General features: G+C 38.4%; 1 protein-coding gene across 10 annotated transcripts in view; it reads right to left on the minus strand.

Moving 5' to 3' along the window:
- Gria4 (glutamate ionotropic receptor AMPA type subunit 4) overlaps positions 1–23,030 on the minus strand; it is a 371,791-nt gene that overhangs the window by 88,629 nt on the left and 260,132 nt on the right. For all 10 annotated transcript variants that reach the window (XR_008221303.1, XM_052751502.1, XM_052751493.1 and 7 more), the window contains exon 5: positions 10,081–10,265. Coding sequence is in view for 9 of the 10 variants with exons in the window: in XM_052751502.1 (XP_052607462.1) it covers positions 10,081–10,265 (185 nt within the window). In the remaining variant the exon portion in view is untranslated. The remainder of the gene's footprint in view (positions 1–10,080; positions 10,266–23,030) is intronic.

Below are 23,030 nucleotides of genomic sequence, written 5' to 3' on the forward strand. Positions count from 1 at the left end.
TTTACGTAGGATCTGAGCTTGGACTTCTTGTCTTTCCTGATCTTAAAGTTCCTCTGTCTGGGTGAGCACTGAATTCCATATCAGTCCATCCCATCTCTTACCTCCCTTTACTGTAGTCACCTTTTGTTCTCATCTGTTGAAGATTTTCTTCATGCACAGCTATAAATGTATGATATTTTGCATAGAATTTGTACATTTTAAAATCTGTTCAATGTATCTACCCTATAATTTATCCATCAATTCAAACTTCCTTTGAGAAGCTTGCCACAAAGGTGAAGAAAAACAATAAACTGACAGAATTATAAAGAAAAGCCAGCAAAGAGACATCCTAGTTCGCTTTCTATTCTGTGATAAAGGACATAATCAAAGGCAAGTGTGGTAAAGGGTTTATTTGGATTAGAAGTTACAGTGCATCATCAAGGAAGCCAAAAGACGAACTCAAGGCAGGTACCTTGAGATAGAAACGGAAGCAGAGGATGTGCAGGAGCATTGGTTACTGGGTTGCTTTCCATGGCTTGCTCAACCTTCTTTCTTATAGAACTCCGGGCCATCTGGACAGGGATGGCACCACCCTCAGTGGCCTGGACACTCTCATATCAACCATTAATAAAGAAAATGTTCCACAGATTTTCTACAGGCCAATCTGATGAGTTATTTTCTCAACTGGAGGCTCCCTCTTCCCGGATGACTGTAGCTGCATCAAGTTCACAAAAAACTAATCAGCACAGGAGACATTTACTAAGTTGTCATATTGATTGTTTCAAATGGACAATGGCTGGGAGGTGGTGGTGCATGCCTTTAATCCCAGCACTTGGGAGGCAAAGGCAGGTGGATCTCTGTGAGTTCAAGGCCAGCCTGGGCTAGGGTGAGTTCCAGGAAAGGCGCAAAGCTACACAGAGAAACCCTGTCTTGAAAAACCAAAACAACAACAACAAAACAAAAAACAAAAAATCAAATGGACAATGTCAGACTTGGGGTTTTACCAAAGTAGAGAATATTTTATGTTTAATGATAAGTCTGAGTGATTTCACTTTGAGTACAGACCACCTGTGTACTTAACATTGTTGCTTCAGGAAAGAAACAGTTTGAGATAGAAACTATAAATCTGGTATACTTCTGCCCTCTTCAAGGGTGGTTGGTCAATGTTGTCATAGAAAAGTGATATTAATGTGGAGACTTGGCTGTAAAATATAATTATCAGCTATCATAATGACAAGCTGGTGTAGAGGTAAAGGAGCTGTACCACCTGAATTGAAAGAGGCAATGTGACTACATAAATAGCAATTATCAAGTGTCTGCTTAGAGTTCTGAAAAACAAGTCAGCAAGGATGTACCAGCTATCTGTCACTGTAAAAGGAGTTTGTCTTTTCAATAATACATGCTTAAGAGATACTATGAATTTGAATCATGCAATTGCTTTTTCTTGCTTCTGTTTCAGCAAACAGATACTTCTTTAGAAATATCAATGATGCTGGTCAAATAATTCAGTTGCAAAACCAGGAGCATGCATAAATAAGTCAGTGTTATGATGTTTATGTCTGATATTGGTATGATAAATTGTCATTAATATAATTTCTTATCCCTTCTTTCTGGCTTGCAAATTCATATCTCTATACCTACAGATTAGTGCAGACTTAGATCTCATCAGAGAAGTTTGTGCAAGTGGACATCAGTTAATAAAGAAACTTACAACTGGTCAAAGTGTAGAGAACAAGTGTCTGTGGTGTGCTTAACCACAAATAGGATATCTGTATCATAACTTCTCCCCCAAAGGCTAAGAGACCATTTTTAAAGAGGAGGAAAGTAGATTAGAAGAGCCAGGATTTAGGGAGGCGCAGACTGAAGCAGTGTCTTCTGGACATGATAGGACCACTGTGCTCATATGAACTCACAGCATCCTTGGGTTTTGGCACAAAACCTGGACAAGATCAAGCCAGTCAACTTTTTATAATGGAAGAGGTAGCAGCTCACAAGCCCCCACGCCAGCTGAGCAGCTATTGGCAGTTGATAACTTCCGGAAAAATCACTTTTCTCTAAGGGTGTGGTCTTTTCAGGTGGATGGTTTGCCAGTGGAGGGCACACACTGGACTTAGTGAGTTATTTATAAAAAACAACAACAAGAAACTTAGGTATTAGGGGAGAGGGATGAATCTGTTGTGGAATATTACTTTATGTAAAGATGTATTACATTTGTTTATGCTCCATTTATTTGTGTTGTGGAATATTACTTTAACTAGGTAAAGATGTATTACATTTGTTTATGCTGCATTTGTTTAATTCTATGAAGATTTGTTGCTTTTTACCTTGCCTGCCCAAAGCACCCGATTGGTCCAATAAAAAGCTGAATGTCCAATAACTAGGCAGAGGAGGGACAGGCGGGACTGGTGGGCAGAAAGAATAAGGAGGAGGAGGAATCTGGACTCTGGAGGAGAACAAGGGAAGAGAGAATGAGGGGAAAAAAGAGGGAGAAGCCCAGGGCTAGAAGTCAAGTAGTCACCAGCCAGCCAGACATGGAGGAAACAAGAAAGTAAGATGTACAGAATAAAGAAAGGTAAAAAACTCCTAGGCAAAATGTAGATAAAGAGAAACAGATTAAAACAAGAGCTAAGATAAGGCCACACATTCATAACTTATAACAAGTCTTTGTTTCGTGAATAGGGGAGCTGGTTGGTGGCCCAAAAGAAAGCCTGTACATGGATCCAAGATGAGTCAGGGGAAGGAGGGTGGGATAATGTGATCAAAATACATTGTATGCTTGACATAATATAACAGTTTAACACACTGTTAAAAATAAGCTAAGGCCATTCTTCCTATATTCTCGGTCTCTACTCACTTATTTCCTTAGCTTTCACAAACATCCCAAACTTTGTCATTTTAGCGTAGTGGCCACATTTTCTCATTTCCCTTCAGAGTCAACTACAATTTTACCAGTAATCCAACTAAATCGTTTGAAGTTTATATGAAATGTTATTTCATTGTTTGGGGACTAGCACCTTCCCTGCATTTAGTAACATGTTAATAGCTTTTTGATCATGCATTTTACAATTTGCATATGTATAATCATATCCAATAGATAGAAATGGGGTTAATTAAAAATGTAACATGTACGACCCCCGAGTTAATCTCTTTGCTTGTATTTCGGTAGGATATTTTTGCATCTGAGCTCATTGGGGCTTTTTAATATTAATACTTCAAGTAGTTAAGTAAAAGAGAATGTAAGTACTTATAAAGTGAATTTATAGGAAGCAAATATGAGAGCAGATATTCAGTCACAACAAATAAGAATTGACCTGAATATCCTCTCCCTGAAGGCTGGCTTTTATGGTACCATAAGATTCTATGCAAGATTTCAAAGGAGAGAAGCAACTAGTAGTCCTACCCAGCTATAATGCCTATGAATCACATCAAGGACCAGCATAGTAAGATAGCCCTATGGATGTAGTAGTGGTACACATGTCTTGGTGGTAACAACAGCTCTCCAATTGAACTTAAGACTCACTCAATATGTGGGGTACCATGACTGGTACTGGAAATCCAGGTAAATAAACAGTGCTGGTGAAATCATAGTCATTGGAGGAGAACCTATAAATACTAATTCACTTAACTAGCATAATCCCTAACAAAAATCTAGAAACATTTGTTCTTATAATCACAGGTAAGTGTAGTCTTCACCCCTCAACAAGGAAATTTCTCTTTGCAACAAATAGAGACTACCACAGAAAACCACAACCAATCAAGAGGCAAAGTTTTGGAACTCAGTCACAACGGGTACATCTACAAAATGCTCTCATACCTAAGGCTCAGGTAGCAATGTGCAAGAGGAGGTGGGAAGAACATTAAGAATTAAAGGATCAGGGAGTTTGGTATGAGATTGTGTCTCCTAATAACACCAGAAGTTGCAACCATAAAGTCTCACCAGCATGACCACCCAAACATGAGCTGAACAGGGAGGACAACAATGAACACGCTAAATTGCTTGGGGGAAGTCCATGAGGCTTCAGTTCTATAGAAAGAACTATAGGCAACTGAGGAAAGCTGGGAGCAGGAGGAATGGTCTTCCCCGGGGAAGAGCACACTAATTGGTTGTGCAATGACAAGCAGTCAGCCCTGAAAACATACATTCAAGTGAACTCAACAGGTTATATCTGGGAATACATATGTATATACAAATATATTCATATGAGAGAGAGAGAGAGAGAGAGAGAGAGAGAGAGAGAGACAGAGACAGAGACAGAGACAGAGACAGAGGACAGACAGACAGACAGATACACACACACACACACACACACAGAGAGAGAGAGAGAGAGAGAGAGAGAGAGAGAGAAACAAAATCTATTCAAAAGTTGTCTTCTGACTGTGTGTATCATGTCACACATGCAGGCACACACACACACACACACACACACACACACACACACACACACACACACACACATGCACGCTCACACACAGAGGAGAGAGAGATCATTCAGCAGATATTTGTAGAATTAATAAATATCCAGGAAAAGCTATGGGGTTTTACTCTGTTGTTTGGTTATACTTCATGTATAAATTTATATAGTGCTTCACCACCTAACACATGACCTGAAATTTTTTGACATTAATTTTTATTTAGAAGAAGCAGAGTTTTTTTTAGATCATTTCAATTCAATTTACTTTATGTAAAGTGTGGAAGAGAAAAAATTAAGCACTAAGGTATGTATTTCCTAAAAAACAAACAAATGAACAAACAAAGAAACAAAAAACACAACAAAAATATCCTTGAAACATTCCTTAACCATCTTTGAAAGAGTGAAAACACATCTGTGCTTTAAAATGGTATAATTTAGCTTGTCTAATTCCTAGTGTCAGAATCAGGTGTCCTGATAAAAGGGTCTCAGGAATGGTAGGAATGCAGTTCTAACTGCAAGGGCCTATGGACTTTCCATGGAGGAGAGTATCTGAGAAGTGTTGAGATCTCAGTATGATTTTCATGAGACTTTTTTTTTTTAATTTAGAAAAATTTAAACAATTTACTATTCTTAGTTTTTGTTTATGACTGTTTTGGCTATGTGTATGTCTGTGTATGATGTCTGTGTCTGGATCCTCACTGAGGCCAGAAGAGGGTATCAGATCCTGTTGTGAAATATTATTTTAACTAGGCAAAGATGTGTTACATTTTTTATGCTGTATTTGTTTAATTATGTAAAGATGTGTTGTGTTTGTTTCCCCTTGCCTGCCTAAGGCACCTGATAGGTCTAATCAAAAACTGAATGGTCAGTAGCTAGGCAGGAGAGGGACAGGCAGGGCTGGTGGACAGAGAAAATAAATTGGAGGAAAGAGAGAGAAGAGATAGGAGAGAATGAGGGAGACACCTGGGGCTAGCCAGCCAGCCAGCCAGCCACCAGCCATCTTGATGGAGTAGGACATACAGAAGGGAAGAAAGGTAAAAACCCCGAGGCAAAACATAGATGAAGAGAAACAGATTAAGTTGTAAGAGCTAGCAAGAAATTAGCATAAGATAAGGACGAGCGTTCATAACTATTGTTAAGTCTCCATGTCATGATTTGGGAGCTGGTTGGTGGCCCAGAAGAAAGCCTGCTACAAGATTCCCTAGAGCTGGAGCAATGAACAGCTGTGAGTCACTTTGTGGGTGCTGGGAACTGAACTCTGGTCCTCTGCAAGAGCAGTCAGTGCTCTTAACAGCTGAGCTGTATCACCAGCCCCAGATGATACAGTTTTCAATATTTAAAATATAGTTAAGGTCAAATTCCATGGTTTTCATTTGTTTGGTTTTAGTCACTGGGTTAGACTGGGACATGGGATGGCAGTTAGACAGTTCAATGTTCTCCGATAGAGTATTGGGGTGTTTTAAATAACAAACATGTATAAAATAATATATAAAGGGCTCCTAGCAGAAACATATATTTTGATATGAAGAAATTTATCAAGCTTGTGCTGGGAACTGAACCCGGGTCCTGTGTAAGAACAATGAGTGTTCTCAACTCTGAGCATCTCTCCAGCTTTTTGTTAGTTTCTCTGCTGTTGTTAGTTTAGGTCTTACATGTGTGGATCAACTTGTTAATTGAATTTAGAAAAGCAAAACAGTGCAATTTATTTGACTAGAGCTGGTTCAACTAAATGGCAATAAGCTCCGTTTAGTGCTTTGTTACATTCCTGGTGCCTTATGTGGCAGAGTCAGTGTTATGTAAATACGTAATTTTCCTGTTCCTTCATTTAGAACATGAGTTGACAGCAGCTTAAACTCATTGTTTTTCACATATTTGTTCTTGTCCAAAAGACAAAATTACAGCAAATTTAAAGCTCTTAATTTGACTTCCACTTGAAATTCTAGAATCAGGCCCTGCGAGGAACTAGAACAGGTTCCAGGGTCTCTGGAAGTTCAGCACGGTCAGACAGCATCTATGGACCAAAACCCAAAGTGATGAGCAGGGCAGCTTCCCTGTGCACAGTCCGGGGCTGCACCCTTGCCGAAGGATCTGCCTGGGACTGGCTAAGATCAGCTGCTGAGGGAGACTGAGTCTCAGAGATTTGTATCAAGCATAGAGGCATCCTCAAGCCTAGGCTTCCTTTACCATTCTGATGTTCATGTTTAGAAATGTTTCAGAGTTAATAGCTAACTGCTGTTTGAAATAGCAAATACATTTATAAGAACTAATTAGTTCATGGCATAAAGTAATTTGGGAAATGAGTGCAGAAAAGACAATGCTGCTTGCATCACCATCACCCATACATATATTTTGAAATGATAACATGTGATCTATTTTCATTAGGCTTTTGCAAACAAAATGTTTAATTTTGACAAATTAAAATGTCAAAGAGGCAATTATAGACAGCAAACCACCACAAGATATTTTGGTTCTTCTAGAAATTTCAGAACACACTCCTTTAATTTTCATTGTGTGAATCTCCCGAGAGAGGGCTACCTTTTCAAAGACATTCTTTTAATCAAGCTTATTTAGTATTTCTTTTTTTTACTTTAAAATTTTTATCAAAATAACTTTTATTGATGTCATAAGCATACATCATTGGGATGCAAATAGTGGTATTCAAGTACATTTACACTGTGTGTTGATCAGGATATTTAGGGTATCCACAATCACTACCATTCTCATTGTTTGTGAGGAGACATTCAAAATCCTCTCCATGGCATGGGGCACAGGGACTGAGAAAGGAGAATAGAAGAATACAAGTGATGTGAAGAGAGAAATGATAAAAGTTAGGGAAATTGGGAAGGGAGCTGTAATTGGGGATAAGTGAGGAGGTCATTAGAGAAGGAGAGGGAGGGAAGAGGAATAAATTACACTGAGATTTGAAAAAGTCTTAAGGAATTATATTACTTTATATTTAACTTATTTATTCATACATGCATATGTACATGCGTATGTATATACACATGCACACACAAATATGCACATACACATATCTATCTATGTATCTATATATCTATCATCTATTTATATATCAACTATCTATCATCTATAAGATACACATGAAGCTATGCCACTTGGGCTGACAATGTTTTCCTCAAAAGCCATAGATCATTTATTAAAATCCCCACTATCACGTATGAGTTCAAGAGACTCCCCAAACAGTATAGGCTATTGTTGTCTCCTAGCTATTTCAAAATATACAACATTGTCAACTATAGTCACCCTTCCGTGTAACAGAAAGCTAGAATTTATTTCTCCTGTGTGGGTATGATTTTTGTATTCATCATCAAATCTTCCCCATCTCTCCTTTCACATTCTCTAGTCAATCTCTGGTGGTTACTTTTTTCTGTTGTTTGCTTAATTAATGAACATGGATTTTTGTTGAAACAGGGCATTGCACACATTCTTGGAAGTATTTGGATTAGCTCTTCTGTTAGGATGGAATCAATAGTGAAATCAAGAGCTAGAGATGTAGCTCAGTGATAATGAGAGCCTGCCAAACACAGTCAAGGAGGGCCTGGGTTCAGTCCACAGCACCATAAAACACAGAATTAAACCAAGAAATGTTACAAGTGATTTTATTTAGAGCTATAATAGGAAACAACCTTGTTTCCAATCAGACACAGTTTTTCTTGCAGGGAGAAATCATTCTTATACAAGCAAGAAGACTTCTTCTTACAGAGCAGTGGAACTTGTCATATTTTGTGAGATGTCTATCAGAGTCACAAGTTTGGTTTTTATTCCTACATAGGTAGCCCTGATAGTAAAGAAATCAGCCACAAATTAGCAAAAAGGAATAGGAATTGTAGACGCTCAAGTTTCTAATTTCTTTGAAATGTTCACAGAAAAAAAGAGGAAGTTAAGAAGGAGGAAAAGAAGGAGGAGGAAGAAGAGGAGGAGAAACAAGAGGAGGAGGAGGAAGAGGAGGAAAATGAGGAGGAAGAGGAGCAAGAGGAGGAGAAGATGAGGACAAAGAGGGGGAGGAGGAAGAAGAGGAAAGGGAGGGGGAGAGAGAGGAGAAGGAGAAAGGAGAGGAGGAAGAGGAGGAAGAAGAGAAGGAGAAGACCAGTAACTTCACAGAGTCATTTAAGGTTTAGAGTTTATCTAAAGTACCCAGGTATGCCAATTTTCTTCTTAAAAACCAGCTAATCCTCTAAAACAGGTGAGTGGGCTTTGAGCACCGACTTATCTGCCCCAGCCTGGGTCTTTAAAGCACAGGTGCTAAGTGGAGGGTCTCTCTGAGACTCACTCAGCCTCTGACAGGCACTTGGCAATCCTGGCAGTTGTTAGAATTGGCTGCTCTGCAGGATTCATCCTGAGTTATTATTTACAAAGCTTCAGCTATTCAGGTCAAACAACTCAAAGTCTCCCTACAGGGGCAGTGGTTGTGGAAGTGGATTGGAGCTGGAGTCACTGCTCTGCTTATGAAAGACAGGGAGGAGGTTTCCCTGGAATTCCACAAATGGTCATTATGAATTTCATTTACCTAGGTTGCTACTGAGGAGTAAACGTAAGTGATCTGAAGACTTAGTTTATAGTTTATCAAAGTAGCATAGATCCTTTCTTCAGTGAAGTGTTATTATTTTCTTTTACAAAGGGATAACAAGAGGTAGATATTTTACCAATTCTCCTTATAATACAGTATTGTTTCATATTCTAAAAATTCAAAATATATTTCATGATAAACTTTTCCAGATACTAATCTATACATGGAAATGCTAATATATGAAAACTAATGACATACAATCCAGAGCTTGTGAGTGTTAAGGAGGAATCACAGATATATTTTGGCTTTAAGTTTTATCATTGAAAATGAAAATGAATGAGTTTTGTAAATGAACTCCAAACTGATAGGTTTTCTATTTCAAACCCAACCGCAGAATTCTACAGTTAATGTATACATAACGAATTAATTAACTCTGAATTACACTATTCCAAATATATTGTGGATAAATATGAGCAAACTTCCACAAAACCACTAGATGGCACACAGGCACTGTGACTTTGGTGGAAGATGCTCTCAAAGTCATCATTGTGTTCAGCAAATGCTATCTATAACTGCATTGTGTTTTCCTACCGCTTAACACAATGACATAGCTCAGTTTTATCTTTTCCTACCCTTTTCAAGTTGAATCAACAGTTATTTATTGGAATCTTTATTCAAAGAATCTCCCTTCTGAAGGAAAGTTGAAAAAAATCATCTTTATGATTGACAGGTAGCATTTATTTAAAACATCTGGTGGAAGCATAACACAGCACAGAATGTTCTACCTAATCATCTTTTATTTCATTGTTTTGCTAATTTATGTTGATAATTTTTATGCAACTAACTCTCAAGGACACAAAAAGGCCCATTAAAATTCTCTAACATTTTGATGACACTTAATCTTCAAAATTCATATTAATGAAGTCCAAGAACTTCTGGTGACTAAGCAAGTGTTCTTCTACGGTTTATAGCTTTACAAGGTGTAAAGCAGTACTCCTGACTTTGACTGCACATAAGAACTAAATGGCCTTTGGCAGACAAATCATGGAAAATTCCTAATTCTCATACTCTGAACTGGAAGACACATAGAGACAGATCTGGAATGGGTCAACATTTTTATCCAATGTACACCTGAGTAATAAAATGAAGCCCAAGACTTACTTGTTCTAAAATGTTCTGAAGCCTCTCTATCTCACAGTCTATTACAAACTTCTTCTCTTGTCTTCTGTCAAGCTCTTCTAGCAGCTGCCTGTAGCTGACATCGTTAAAATTTTCCACACATATCGCACTGACATGCCATCCATTCTGTCCTGCTTTTTCCATAATAGCTTGAAGTATTGAATATCCTATTAGGGAGAAAAAACAGTTAATAAAATCATGCTTTTAACTTATGTAGAGACATTCCTTTTGACTTATATAGAGACTGGATCCACATCAATATTTTTCATGTTTTAAAACACACTCAGATCATTTAGAATCTTGAAAATATGAGTCAGTATTTAAGAATTTTTTTTTAATTTTCTTTACTCAGGACAACAAACTCTCTTAAGCTATTGATTGGATGATGTTGCCACAGCACACCTTGTGTAAAACCTCAAAATCCCTCCATTGGAGAATATTCCATTGCTCTAGATATACTTTTAATGAGATAAAGCAGAACCCCACTGTACCACTCCCCATGGTCAATAACAATTTCATGAACCCATTTGTTATTTTACACTCTAAACAGAATTTGTTTTGAACAATGGTTTCAATTTTCCCTATTGAACAGGGTAGTAACAAAATTTTTGGTTTAACTAGGGAAGAAAAGGTTTACAAGAAAACATTATTATGGTATTTATTGAAGCTGTATTAGGGTTGGTCTCATGTGATGATTCAGCAAACTATATAGGGATGGCATTATTTACTAAGCTTTCCTTGTCCTGGCAGAAGAAGGGTGTGGTCTGGGTATGAGATGAATTGTCCACAGGTGAGGGACTGGGAACACAGATGCATAAGCTCTTAGAGGAGATGAATGTCCAAAGAAATGTTACCCAAATTTTAAAAGTGCAATAAAAATACACATGTCACACGCCTGCCTATAAAAGTAACAGTTGAGAGGTAGAAGTAGGAGCTCAAGGTCAGCTTCCTCTACATAAGAAAGAAGTGTAAGGTCATCCAGGGCTACACAGCACCTTGTCACAATACCCCAAACAAACAACAACTTCCAGAAAGTCTAATGAGGTGGCTCAACAAAAAGGTGCTTGTCACCAAAGCCTAGTGAACTGAGTTCAGTTTTTAGGTTACATGGGAGAAGGATAGAATAAAGTCCTCTAAATTGTCCTGGGTCATTCACAGGCAGGGGGAGACACACAAACATAAAGCAAGTCAACAAGTAAATAGTTAAATGTAAAGGCGACAGTGGCTGTCCTGACAGCAGTGCTGAGCACCGGGACAGCTCACCGCATCTTTCTAGATGAGACAAGGGAAGAGCAACACAGAGAAGGAACCATTTGAATTGGGCCCTGAAGGTTGAGAAAATGCAAGATTGTTGGCAATGGGGTGCTGGTTAAGTGCTGGGGTGCTCCTGGGGAAAGGGTGTGTGCTCTGCCCGTTTTTCACCCAAATATCCCTTCAAGTGGAAGGAGACTGTCAGCTGCAACAGCGTCTTCATGTCTGCATCTTCAGCCCTCAATTTTGAGTTATAACTTGAGAGATAAAGAGGGAAAAGATTCTTTGAATTGATTTAAAAAATGACTTAAACAAACATTGGTTAGGAACAGAGCCTGTTAGCCACTCGGTTTTTTAATTTATAGTGTGGCATGAATAAAATTTTCTATCTACTCCCTTTAAGATTGTTTAACAGCAGTGTGAGCTCAGTCTGTAGTTGTTGTCCCTGGCTTCTCCCTCCACAGGCTTTGGAGTTAGGCTAGAGAGTTGGCAGGATTCAAAGGGAAAATTTAAAGTAAACACACCCTGTTTATAAGATAAGAGAACACTTATTCAGTGTCTGGGTGGCACACAAGTCTCAGATTTAGGAAGTCTCTTTTTAAGGTTCTCTTTCCCTGTCTCTGAGTTCCAAACATTGTGATGTGCAGGCAATGTCAACAGATGGAACTGATGATGAGATCATATCTGAAATATAAATTACCTGATTTCCTGCCAAATGAATACTGTGGCAGTCAGAATTCGTTTCTATTTAAATGAAAAGAATCCCCAAAGAATAAAGAGGGCATGTTAATTACAATATGGTTATTCTGGATATATATTGCTCCATTTAGTCTTTCCTTTTGTAGTTCATACCTGTAATTACCTTTTCATATCTTAGCCTCACATTTCCCTTCTCCCACCAGCCTGAAAACCTAACAGTCTCTTATTTCCTGTTCAATGAATATGCAATGTGATAGTCCCTTCCTTCCTCCCTTCCTTCCTTCTTTTCTCTCTCTTCTTCTTTCTTTCTTTCTTTCTTTCTTTCTTTCTTTCTTTCTTTCTTTCTTTCTTTCTTTCTCTCTCTCTCTCTCTCTCTCTCTCTCTCTCTCTCTCTCTCTCTCTCTCTCTCTCTCTCTCTCTTTCTGTGTGTGGTATATTTGTGTGTGTGTATTCACTTTTCACCTTTGCATGAAACTTTGGGAGTTAGAAGTCATTGTTAAATATCTGTCTTTATCACTCTCTGTCTTATATTTTGAGCCAAGATCTCTCACTCAACCTGGAGTTTGCCATTTCTGCTAGACTGGTTAGGTAGGAAGCCCCCTAGGTGGACCCACTACCCTGGCACTGGGGTCACAGTTGTGCACTGCCATTCCTAGTTTTTATGTGGTGCTAAGAATTTAAACTCAGGTTCTTATGTTTGAAAATACTTTATCCACTGTGCTATCTTATAGATCCTGGGAGCCTTACATTTCTTAACAAAGTAATTCATAACTAACTTCTTCTGTCCCTAGGACTTGCTTTCTGTTCATAACTGAAGCAAGGTTCCTTTTACTTTTTTTTATTGGCACTTACAAATATATTATTTAACTTGAAATGAAATCTTTAAGAAATGGCAATAGACAGCTTATTTTGATTTTTCTCTCTTTATTTTTATTTATGACCATATTAATATAATTCTAAAACTTTTGCTTGTTTGAGTGTGTGCTGCAAAATGATAAACATGGACCACACACAGTGGTCATCTACCTGCTTTCTCAGATCAGTTTGCAGCTTGGCTCAGCTCTCTACATGCTGCTGTTATATTTTAGCATTATGTGGCTGTCAGGCCTCATGTGTCCATGTTGCTATTTTCCTTCTGACATGGCTTTTACAGGACATAGGGAAATATGTATTTTGATGAAATTTATAAATTTAGACAATACTGAAATATTCACACTAACAAAAAACAAAATCAATCTTCAAGTGTAGTGTTTCATTGTTGAATCGTTCAGATTTCGTGAAATAAGACAAAACCCTAGAACACAATTCCAGTTAAAGGTCAAAGAAAGCTGGCCATTGAAAAGGCCCATCAATCACAGTCAGAAATCAATGGCGTCTTTGCAGTGCAGCGGGAAGGACATCACACTTACAGGCTCAGAGCCTCCCTGAAGCTCTCAGTCTTTTTATAAAGCTGTTAATTTGCTTGCTCATCATTTATTGGCTTCAGATACGTGTGTCTTTTTTATTTGTCACTATAGCTGAGAATGCCACGAGGAGAAAGTACCGCGTGAGTGTATGATGATGTAACTTGCTTGTTATATAAACTAGAAATCACAAGTTGGGCTGCACACTGTCTACATTTGTCTGTGAGTTAGCCCTTCAAAGTATTCAAAATATGCAATATAACATTGTTAGTCAAAAGTGAATTCTACTCTTTTGGCTGACTGTCACATAGATAACAAAAATCCATTACTGTAAATAGTATTTTTCATGCCACTTCAACTTGAAAATCTGTCTAATATTTTAATTTCATGTACATTGTTGAAAACTTTCTATGTTCAAGATTATATAAAGCGTATCAAGATCAACAAAGAGACATATTGTCTCTTTACAATGAATGTGATATCTACAAAACTTATAATTAGGTAAGTGACTGTACATAAAAACATAGCATTTTGTAAATAAATTCAAGGGAATCAAAATATTCAGCACTAAAATGGGGAAACACATCCAGGTACACTCACATTATTAGCTTGCAATAAATAATCTGCCTTTTCATAGTTATTAAAGAACACTGTCAAGCAATATAAAGTATCTCGATCATGTTATCTTATTGTACGATGATTATGTTAAATGGAATGGCAGTCAGGTTAGCAGCTCTATACTATTACATCCTTGCACACCAAAACCTCCTGTGTCTTCCATGGAAAGTAGGAATGAGTAGCACCTCAGTGGTGTTCCTTCTTCACCATATGAGTTGGGCTTATTTGTTTTTTTGTTGTGGAAGACTTATTTCATGTACCTGTCTGTACACAAATCAGCAGGAGGGTAAACAAGAGAAATTTATGCCAGGGAGGAGATCACTTCAAAAAGGTAGGAGCTATCTGGATGCTATAAAACGTTTCATCTAGATGAAGACCAGAAAGTACCTACTGTGTTTTCAATAGCATAGTTATGAACGAGCAGCACAGTGTTTTATCCATAAATCATGTTTCAGAGGACTAGGGCATTGAGGAGTAAAGGGGAAGGGTGAGAATACAGAATTGATCAATGGGTATGATCAGAGTAACAAAGGCAGGGGATGAAGCAAATGTCACATGTTGAATGTGGGGTAGATAAATGTCTAGGTTATAGAAATTAGTGTGTGTGTGTGTGTGTGTGTGTGTGTGTGTGTGTGTGTGTGTGTGTATGTGCGTGCGCATGTGCGTGCGTGTGTGTGACAGACAGAGAGAGATAAAGACAGAGAGATGAGAGATCTGATTCTTCCCCATAAGGTGTTGTTGAGCCTGGAGAGGAGTGATGAAGCCTGGAAATGGTAGCCACTTGCCCCTACTCAAAGTCATCTTCATTGTTTTATAAACTCTATGCAGAGATCTGCTTTCTGGTCTGGCACATGGGTTTGAGGAAAAGTGTTCTATATGCTGTAGATTGAGCTGAGCCAAAGACATGAGGATGATTCTAAAATCCTTGCTGCATTTAATGTGACCATGCTGGAAGCACAATGTGGATTTAGCAACTATTTAGTTTGGACACTTGCCAAAGCAGTTTAGTACTGAAATAACGTGTGTAAAGGTCGGAGTCCTGACCCCAAAACTTCAACACAGGGAAGTGAAGCCCGACCTGTCAGCCTGGGCAAACTTGTCGGCAGCCTTCCTGCCGTGTTCTTTTGTGCTGCAGTTCAGGAAGCACGTATTGAAATAAACGCTGATTTCCTTTCCTGTGTAGGTGGAAGGGGTCCATGTCAACCTGGCATAAGAGAAAAGGGCTGACTTTTCTACCAGCGTGTAAGAGTTCAAAATCTACTTTCAAAGTTGAACTGAATGTTACTTTTAAATATAGTTTGAGGCTCCTAAAATATCTTGCCTTTACTGATGTAATGTTTCTCGCTCCCCTGTATTGCAGTGCTCATTTACAGTTCAGATGACACTAACAAAGGAACGGAGAACATTAGGTTTGTAAGGCATTGCAGCAAAGTCTGTGGGTCGGTTTTGGTATAAGCAGTGGAATTTTAACCTGGGATGAAGATAATCAGAATAAATATTTTTATCTTATCTTGTTCATCTGGAGATACTGCTGTGACTAAGTGTCTGCCAATAGTATGTGCGGAAGCTTAAGAGTACTTTCCTGGTTTATTGGCCTGTCATCTTGTAGCTGAATGTGAATCCCATCCTTGGCCACAAGGTCTCAGCTTTACGCTATGGAAAAACACTATTCTGTTTGTTTGTTCTTCGTCATTTTATTATGTATTTAAGAATAGTTTGCCTCTACATTCTGATTCTTGTAATCTTTTAAAAATTGTTTCTTTTACTTTTGAGATTATAATGTAGTTACATAATTTTCCTCTTCCATTTCCTCCCTTCAAACTCCCCCAAAATACCACTCCTTTCTCTCTTTCAGATTCATGGCCTCATTTTTTTTTTTTTTTTTACTGATTGTTGTTACACGCTTTAAAAAGCACAAATCTGAGCAGGGTGGTGGTGGCGTATGCCTTTAATCCCAGCACTCGGGAGGCAGAACCAGGCAGATCTCTGTGAGTTCCAAGCCATCATGGTCTACATGAGAGAGATCCAGGACGGAGAAACTCTATCTCAAAACCCTCTTCCTCCCCCACTAAAAAAGTGCAAATCTTTCACAATTCAATTCCGATTTATATTTTACATAGTATAAGGGTTTTTATGATTTGTTATTCTTTTTAAATATTTATATATTTTAATTAAGATATTATCACATCACTTTCCTTTCTTTCCCCTTTCTATAAGTACACTTTATAGGGAACTCAGGTTATTGACTTAGTGGCATGGACTTATCCTCAGGGACTGTCTATCTAGACTTTTCAGTGAAAGGAATAAACTTAGCTTTTTCTTTAGTCACTGATATGACAGAAGTAGAATCTTCTGTTAGTTGCAGTTGAACGTAATATTGATCATGCATTCAAGTATTCTCAACAGTTTTCAAAAGACTGAAGGAAACCAAAAGCTCCTGTAAGGAGTCTACCAGCAGCTATTCCTTTCTATTCCTCTAGGGCTTTTCTGAAACTGGGACAGTAGAGAATTTTATTTCTGTACTTTGAATTGTCGAGTCTATTAATTTATACATTAATTACTAATGTGATGTATAATTGTCGTTATTGATTGTCAACCTGACATGATTTGAAATCACCATGGACATGAATCTCTGGAAATGTCTGTGAATGAATTCCTACATTAGGTTAATTGAGATGGGAAGAACCACCTTGAATGTGGGTGGTGTCTTTCTGTGGGAAAGAGTCCCAGAATGAGTAAAAAAAAGGTTAGCTGAGCTCCAGTTTTCTTCTTACTGACTATGCATGCAGGAGACCAGTTGTCTCTCATGTTCTCCAGCATGCCTTCCCCTCCATGGACTGGAGTCACTCAAACTGCAGGAGTGAAGTTGGATGGGTAAGGATGTGGGAAGGACCTAGAGGTGATGAGGGAGACGAAACTGTGATCAGAATACACCATATGGGAAAAAAAAATAAACTATTTTCAATTTAAAAAAAAGGAAAAAGAAAAAGAGGAAGAGAACATTTTAGATGCCAATAAGAACAACTAAATAAAATTAGCTCTTTCTGTAAGTGGTGCTGAGGTAATTAATAATAACAACATGAACAACAATAATATTAAATACTACCTCATCTACTTCATCCCACAACACATAGTCAGAAAACTTTCTGCAGAAATAGGCTCTCATAGCCCTCTGTATATGTCACATGTCTTACAAAGACATTTTTATCACAGTTTCTAATTATATATTTGAATGATGATCAGAGGAGAATCTTTGTCCTCCACCAGACTGTAGATTGATGGAGTTTGGAGCTATTCTTGTGCTCAGAATCTAACCAAGTAGATGGTCAGTGATGGAATGCATGAATAAATTAGTGGGCAGTTCATAGAGAGGGATGAGGCTGTGAAGAAACTCAGAAGTAAAATGTGGCATGCTGGGCCATGTCCAGTAGCTTAAAATGCCTCTTTTATTACCGGAGAAAGGACACACACACACACACACACACACACACACACACACACACACACGTTATTCAGAACTCGGTCTTTGCTCCTCAAGGATTTTAAGAAGAAAATGCTCCTTAGGAATATTACATTTGAAGTTAGGAAATATGATAACTGTAGGTGAGACAGAAACAAAAAGTCACTTAGGAGGCCTTGCCTCAGTACCACAGATAACAGGCTGTGGAATCCATATTTGGCACTGTGAAGAGGAGGGAGAATAGATGCTAGTTTATGAAGATGAAGGAATCACCTGGAAATTGATGATACATTAAGGAGAAAGAAGGGGTTCTGCTCACAAACATGGTTTGTTACGGCTTTTCTACTTCCTCCACTGCACTTCCGGTCTTCAATGACTTATGTGAAAACCAGTCCTTGCCATCAACAAGGCATGTGATTAAATCAGAGGCAGATTGGAGAAATCCATTTTTCTTTCTTGTTGAGTTATCAGTTAATCTGGAGACAATCTCTCTAGACTTTGACTATTTTCCATCAGCATACTGCTTCTCTTTTCAATTTTGTCTTTGACAGTGTTTTAAATCTAACACTATGTTACTTCTGTCAACACCTTTACAAACTAAAGCTACCTTCTTTCATTAAGTGAAGCATTCTTGTGCTTCTTGGAAGACTACTTTCCTAATAATAATAAATGCCCAATGTTTTATATATATGCATATATGGTTATTATTTTGATCATAAAGTAAGATTTTTATCAGTTTTGTATCACACTATATAAAACTCACAATTCTGATTATATTCTTTCTATTTTTTATACTACACTATCATAAAGCAAAAAATCAAATCTACATAAAATACAGCTGGTGAAAGAAGTAAAATACATGTCTGAAGCCTTTTTACACATATGGATCAATGAAAGTACTTACAGCATAAGTTTGAATGTTATACCTATTTATATGACAATATAATATGACATACTTTGAATAGGCAAAGTGCTTATCTGCTCAGGTGGAGCTTCATAGCAGGGAGCATGTCCTGGGCTATAATACAGACCTTATATGATATAGGGGTATGTGAGGCGTCCCCAGCAGATCATTCAGACTTGGTAGGTGATAGGCAAGTTTGCAGGAGGAACTTGTCTATGCTATAGTTTAATAACTTGACTCAAAATAACTGGAACTCATGACAGCTCTGTAAATCAGGTTTAATCCTTACTCTAGGTGTGATAAATCGATATGGTTTCTATGGAATCACCACTACTAGCAGAGCTGGGGATTGAACCTAGATTTTCCTTTCTCATGTCCAGGGTCTTACCACACTTCTTATGTTGTGTTGTAAAACTCCAGCAATTCCTTTCTTTTGTTCACAAACACATCCCATACCTTAGCATAACCTGGCAGTGCCTATTTTGAAAATTCTTCCTTCCTCTATTACCTTTACCCAGATCAAAGCCCGTGGTCAGAATGACTGCCATAGCAGCTTCATCAGTTTCCCAAGCAGTCCTTTGCCATTTCCCTATGCATATAGCCTAGCTTTGAGAATGGAACTTCTCAAGCAAGCCATTTCATGCACCTCATTGGCCAAAACTCTCCCACTGCTTCTTTCTGCTGGTTTGCATCTCTGACTTACTGATCACCACAGAACTGGCCCCTTTGCCCAGTTGCTGCATCAGGCTTTCCTTGAAGATTTGTCTGCAAAGATGAGACTTTATTCTCTCATTTCATTTAGGTCTTTATATGAATGCTTCCACTTTGGGACAATATCCCAGGCTATGTCATTTGAAATTTACCATCTTGCCGGGCAGTGGTGGCACATGCCTTTAATCCTAGCACTCGGGAGGCAGAGCCAGGTGTATCTCTGTGAGTTCGAGGCCAGTCTGGGCTACCAAATGAGTTCCAGGAAAGGCGCAAATCTACACAGAGAAACCCTGTCTCGAAAAACCAAAATAAATAAATAAATAAATAAATAAAAGAAATTTACCATTTCTTACCCTGAATTGCCTATATTTCCTTCTCAGCTTAACTTTCTCTATAACATTTATCATCATTGAGCCTGCTCTGTATTTTCCTCTTTTATCTGCTTATTGTCTATTTATTCCATAGCCACATAATTTTATGAAGTCACTCTGTCTAGAAGAGTACCTGGCACCTATAAGGCACTAAATAATTACTTTAAAATAATTAAATATTGAAAATATAGATAGTGATCTATTGTTAACAGTGAAACCTCAAAAGATGAGAAATAAGGAAGAGGTGAATTTGTAAATGCCATTGCATAACATAAGTGGAACCAGTGAGAAAGGGAAGGAGAGGCAATCTAAGGGATGACCAAAGTAAAATAGGCATGTAGCAACACTTCATTTCATCTAGACTAATTCAGAGAGGAAGAAGAATAAAGGGTTTGTCTTAGCTGCTTCAGTTTCTATAACTTGCATACCATGTATATCTGCATACCCAGGAGGTTTTTCAAATTTTGAAATTGCCATTTCCGTTTGTCAAGAATAGTCAAATAACACCTTACTTTTATTTGTTATTTATAACACCTTTTCAATCTAGAGAGATCTTCTTAACTAAAATAAGTATTGAATGTTATCAAAATAACCTAACTCTATTTAACTTGTAATTTGTATATTAGGCCCTAAATGAATGCAGAGGAACTGGAGAAATGTCCCAATTTAGGCAGAAGAAGATCATGAGCTGCAGGAGCCCTAACTCTGGATGTCTTAGCCTTAAATTATCCTTCACTAATGTTTTTCAGTTTCCATCATCAGTATTTACAGCAACCACCTTGTGTCATTACAAAACAAACTGCCAAAAATTCAGAATTAAATAAGCAAGTGCAAAATCTATTTCTGAAGGAGTCTGATTCTACATGATTAAAAACAAATACTTTTCAGGAAGTCTTCTCCTGTGCCAATGCACTCAACAGCATTCCCCACTTTCTCCTCTATCAGGTTCAGTGTATCTGGCTTCATGTTGAGGTTTTTTTGGTCCACTTGGATTCGAGTTTTGTGCAGGGTATTGTTATAAATCTATCTGCATTCTTCTAAATGCTGACATCCAGCTAGACCAGAACCACTTGTTGAAGGTGCTTTCCATCGTATATTTCTGGCTTCTTTATAAAGAATCAGGTGTCCATAGATGTATGGAATTTTATCGGTTCTTCAGTTCTATTCTATTGATCGACCTGTCATTTTTATGTTGGTACCATGCTGTTTTTATTACTACAGCACTGTAGTACAGCTTGAGATCAGGGATGGTGATACTGCTGGCATTTCTTTTTCTTCAGGATTATTTTAGCTATATAGGAATTTTTATTTTTCTATATGAAGTTCAGTATTGCTATTCAAAGTCTGTAAAGAATTGGATTGGGATTTTGATGGGGGTTGTTTTGATTCTGTAGATTGCTTTTGGTAGGATCACCATTTTTACTATGTTAATTCTGATGTTCAATGAATATGGGAGATCTTTTTATTCTCTGTTATCTACTTCGATTTCCTTCTTCAAAGACTTCAAGTTTTTTGTTTTTTTCTTTTTTAAAAAATATTTTTATTTTATAATTAACTTAATTTCACATATAAGCCACGGATTCCCCTGTCCTCCTTCCTCCCACTCCCCAGCCCTTCCCCCAAATCCACCCCCCATTCCCACCTCCTCCAAGGCAAGGTCTCCCCTGGGGAGTCAGCCCAACCTGGTAGACTCAGCCTAGGCAGGTTCAGTCCCCTCTTCCCTACAACAAGGCTGAGCAAAGTGTCCCAGCATAGGCCCCAGGCTTGAAAAAGTCACTTCATGTACTAGGGACAGGTCCTGGCTCCACTGCCTGCAGGCCTCCCAAACAGTTCAAGCTAATTAACTGTCTCACTTATCCAGAGGGCCTGGTCCAGTTCTATGGGGGCTTCTCAGCCATTGGTTCATAGTTCATGCATTTCCACTAGTTTGGCTATTTGTCCCTGTGCTTTTTCCAATCATGGTCTCAGTATCTCTTGCTCATATAAACCCTTCTCTCTCTCGCCGTTTAGACTCCTGGAGCTCCACCTGGGGCTTGGCCGTGGATCTCTGCATCTGCTTCCATCAGATGCTGGATGAGAGTTCTTTCATGACAGCCAGGGTGTTTGGCCATCCAGTCATCATATAAGGTCAGCTCAGGCACTCTCTCGACCATTGCCAGTAGTCTACAGTGGAGGTATCTTTGTGGTACATATACACAATGGAGTACTACTCCGCAGAGAAAAACAATGACATCATGTAATTTGTAGGCAAATGGATGGAACTAGAAAATATCATCCTGAATGAGGTAACCCAGACTCAGAAAGACAAACATGGTATATACTCACTCATAAGTGGATACTAGATGTACAGCAAAGGATAACCAGACTGCAACTCACAACTCCAGGGAGGCTATCTAGTAAAGAGGACCCTGAGAAAGACACAGGGATTGCCCAATGACAGAGAAATGTATGAGATCTACATGATCAAACTGGGGGTGGGGGGGTTATGGAGGGCAAGGGTTGGGGGATAGAGAACTTAGGGGAGCAGGAGGTCCCAGCTGGATCAGGAACAGAGTAGGAGAATGGGGAGGGAGATACCATGATGAGTGAAGACCCCAGGGGAATAGGAAGAATCAGAGTGCTAGAGAGGTCCCCAGAAATCCACAAAGACTTGAAGTTTTTTTTTTTATCATACAGTCTTTCATTTGCTTAGTTAGAGTTACCCCAAGATATTTTAAGTTATTTGTGACTATTGTGAAAGGTGTTGTTTCCCTGATTTCTTTCTCAGTCTGTTTGTCATTTGTGAGGATGTGGAGCAAGTGAAACACCCTTCCACTGCTGGTTGGAGTGTAAACTTGTTCAGTCACTTTGGAAATCAATATGGAGGTTTCTCAGAAAATTAAGAATTGATATACCTCAAGACCTAGCTATACCACTCCTGGGCATATACCCAAAGGACACTATATCTGATCACAAGGATACTTGCTCAACTATGTTTATAGCAGCTTTATTCATAATAGAAGCTGGAAATAACCTAGATGCCCCTTAAGCAAAAAAAAAATCAATAAAAAATGTGGTATATTTATACAATGGAATATTAGCTGTTAAAAACAGTGACATCATTAAATTTGCAGGCAAATGGAACTTGGAAAAAAATAATCCTGAGTGAGGTAACCCAGACTCAGAAAGACAAACATGGTGTGCATTCAATTGTAAGTGGATATTATCTGTAAAGTAAAAGATAATCATGCTATAGTCCACAGACCCAGAGAGGCTAAGTGACAAGGAGGGCTTAAGGGAGAACACAGAGATTTCCCTGAGAAGATGAAATAGAATAGATTTCAAGGGTGAACTGGGGGTGGGTGAAGGATCAAGTGGTGGGGGAGGGAAAAATACTGAGAGAAATGACTGGAATTAGGGGGCATTTGGGGGCGAGGTGGAAACCTAGCGCAATGGAAACTCCATAGAATTTAGGAAAGTAACCTTAACAAAGACTCCTAGTAACAGGGGACATTGAGCCTGAACTGGCCATGGTC

The sequence above is a fragment of the Peromyscus californicus genome, unplaced genomic scaffold, assembly GCF_007827085.1.
Source record: "Peromyscus californicus insignis strain IS unplaced genomic scaffold, ASM782708v3 Scaffold_11__1_contigs__length_118956290, whole genome shotgun sequence".
In the NCBI taxonomy this organism is placed as follows: Eukaryota; Metazoa; Chordata; class Mammalia; order Rodentia; family Cricetidae; genus Peromyscus; species Peromyscus californicus.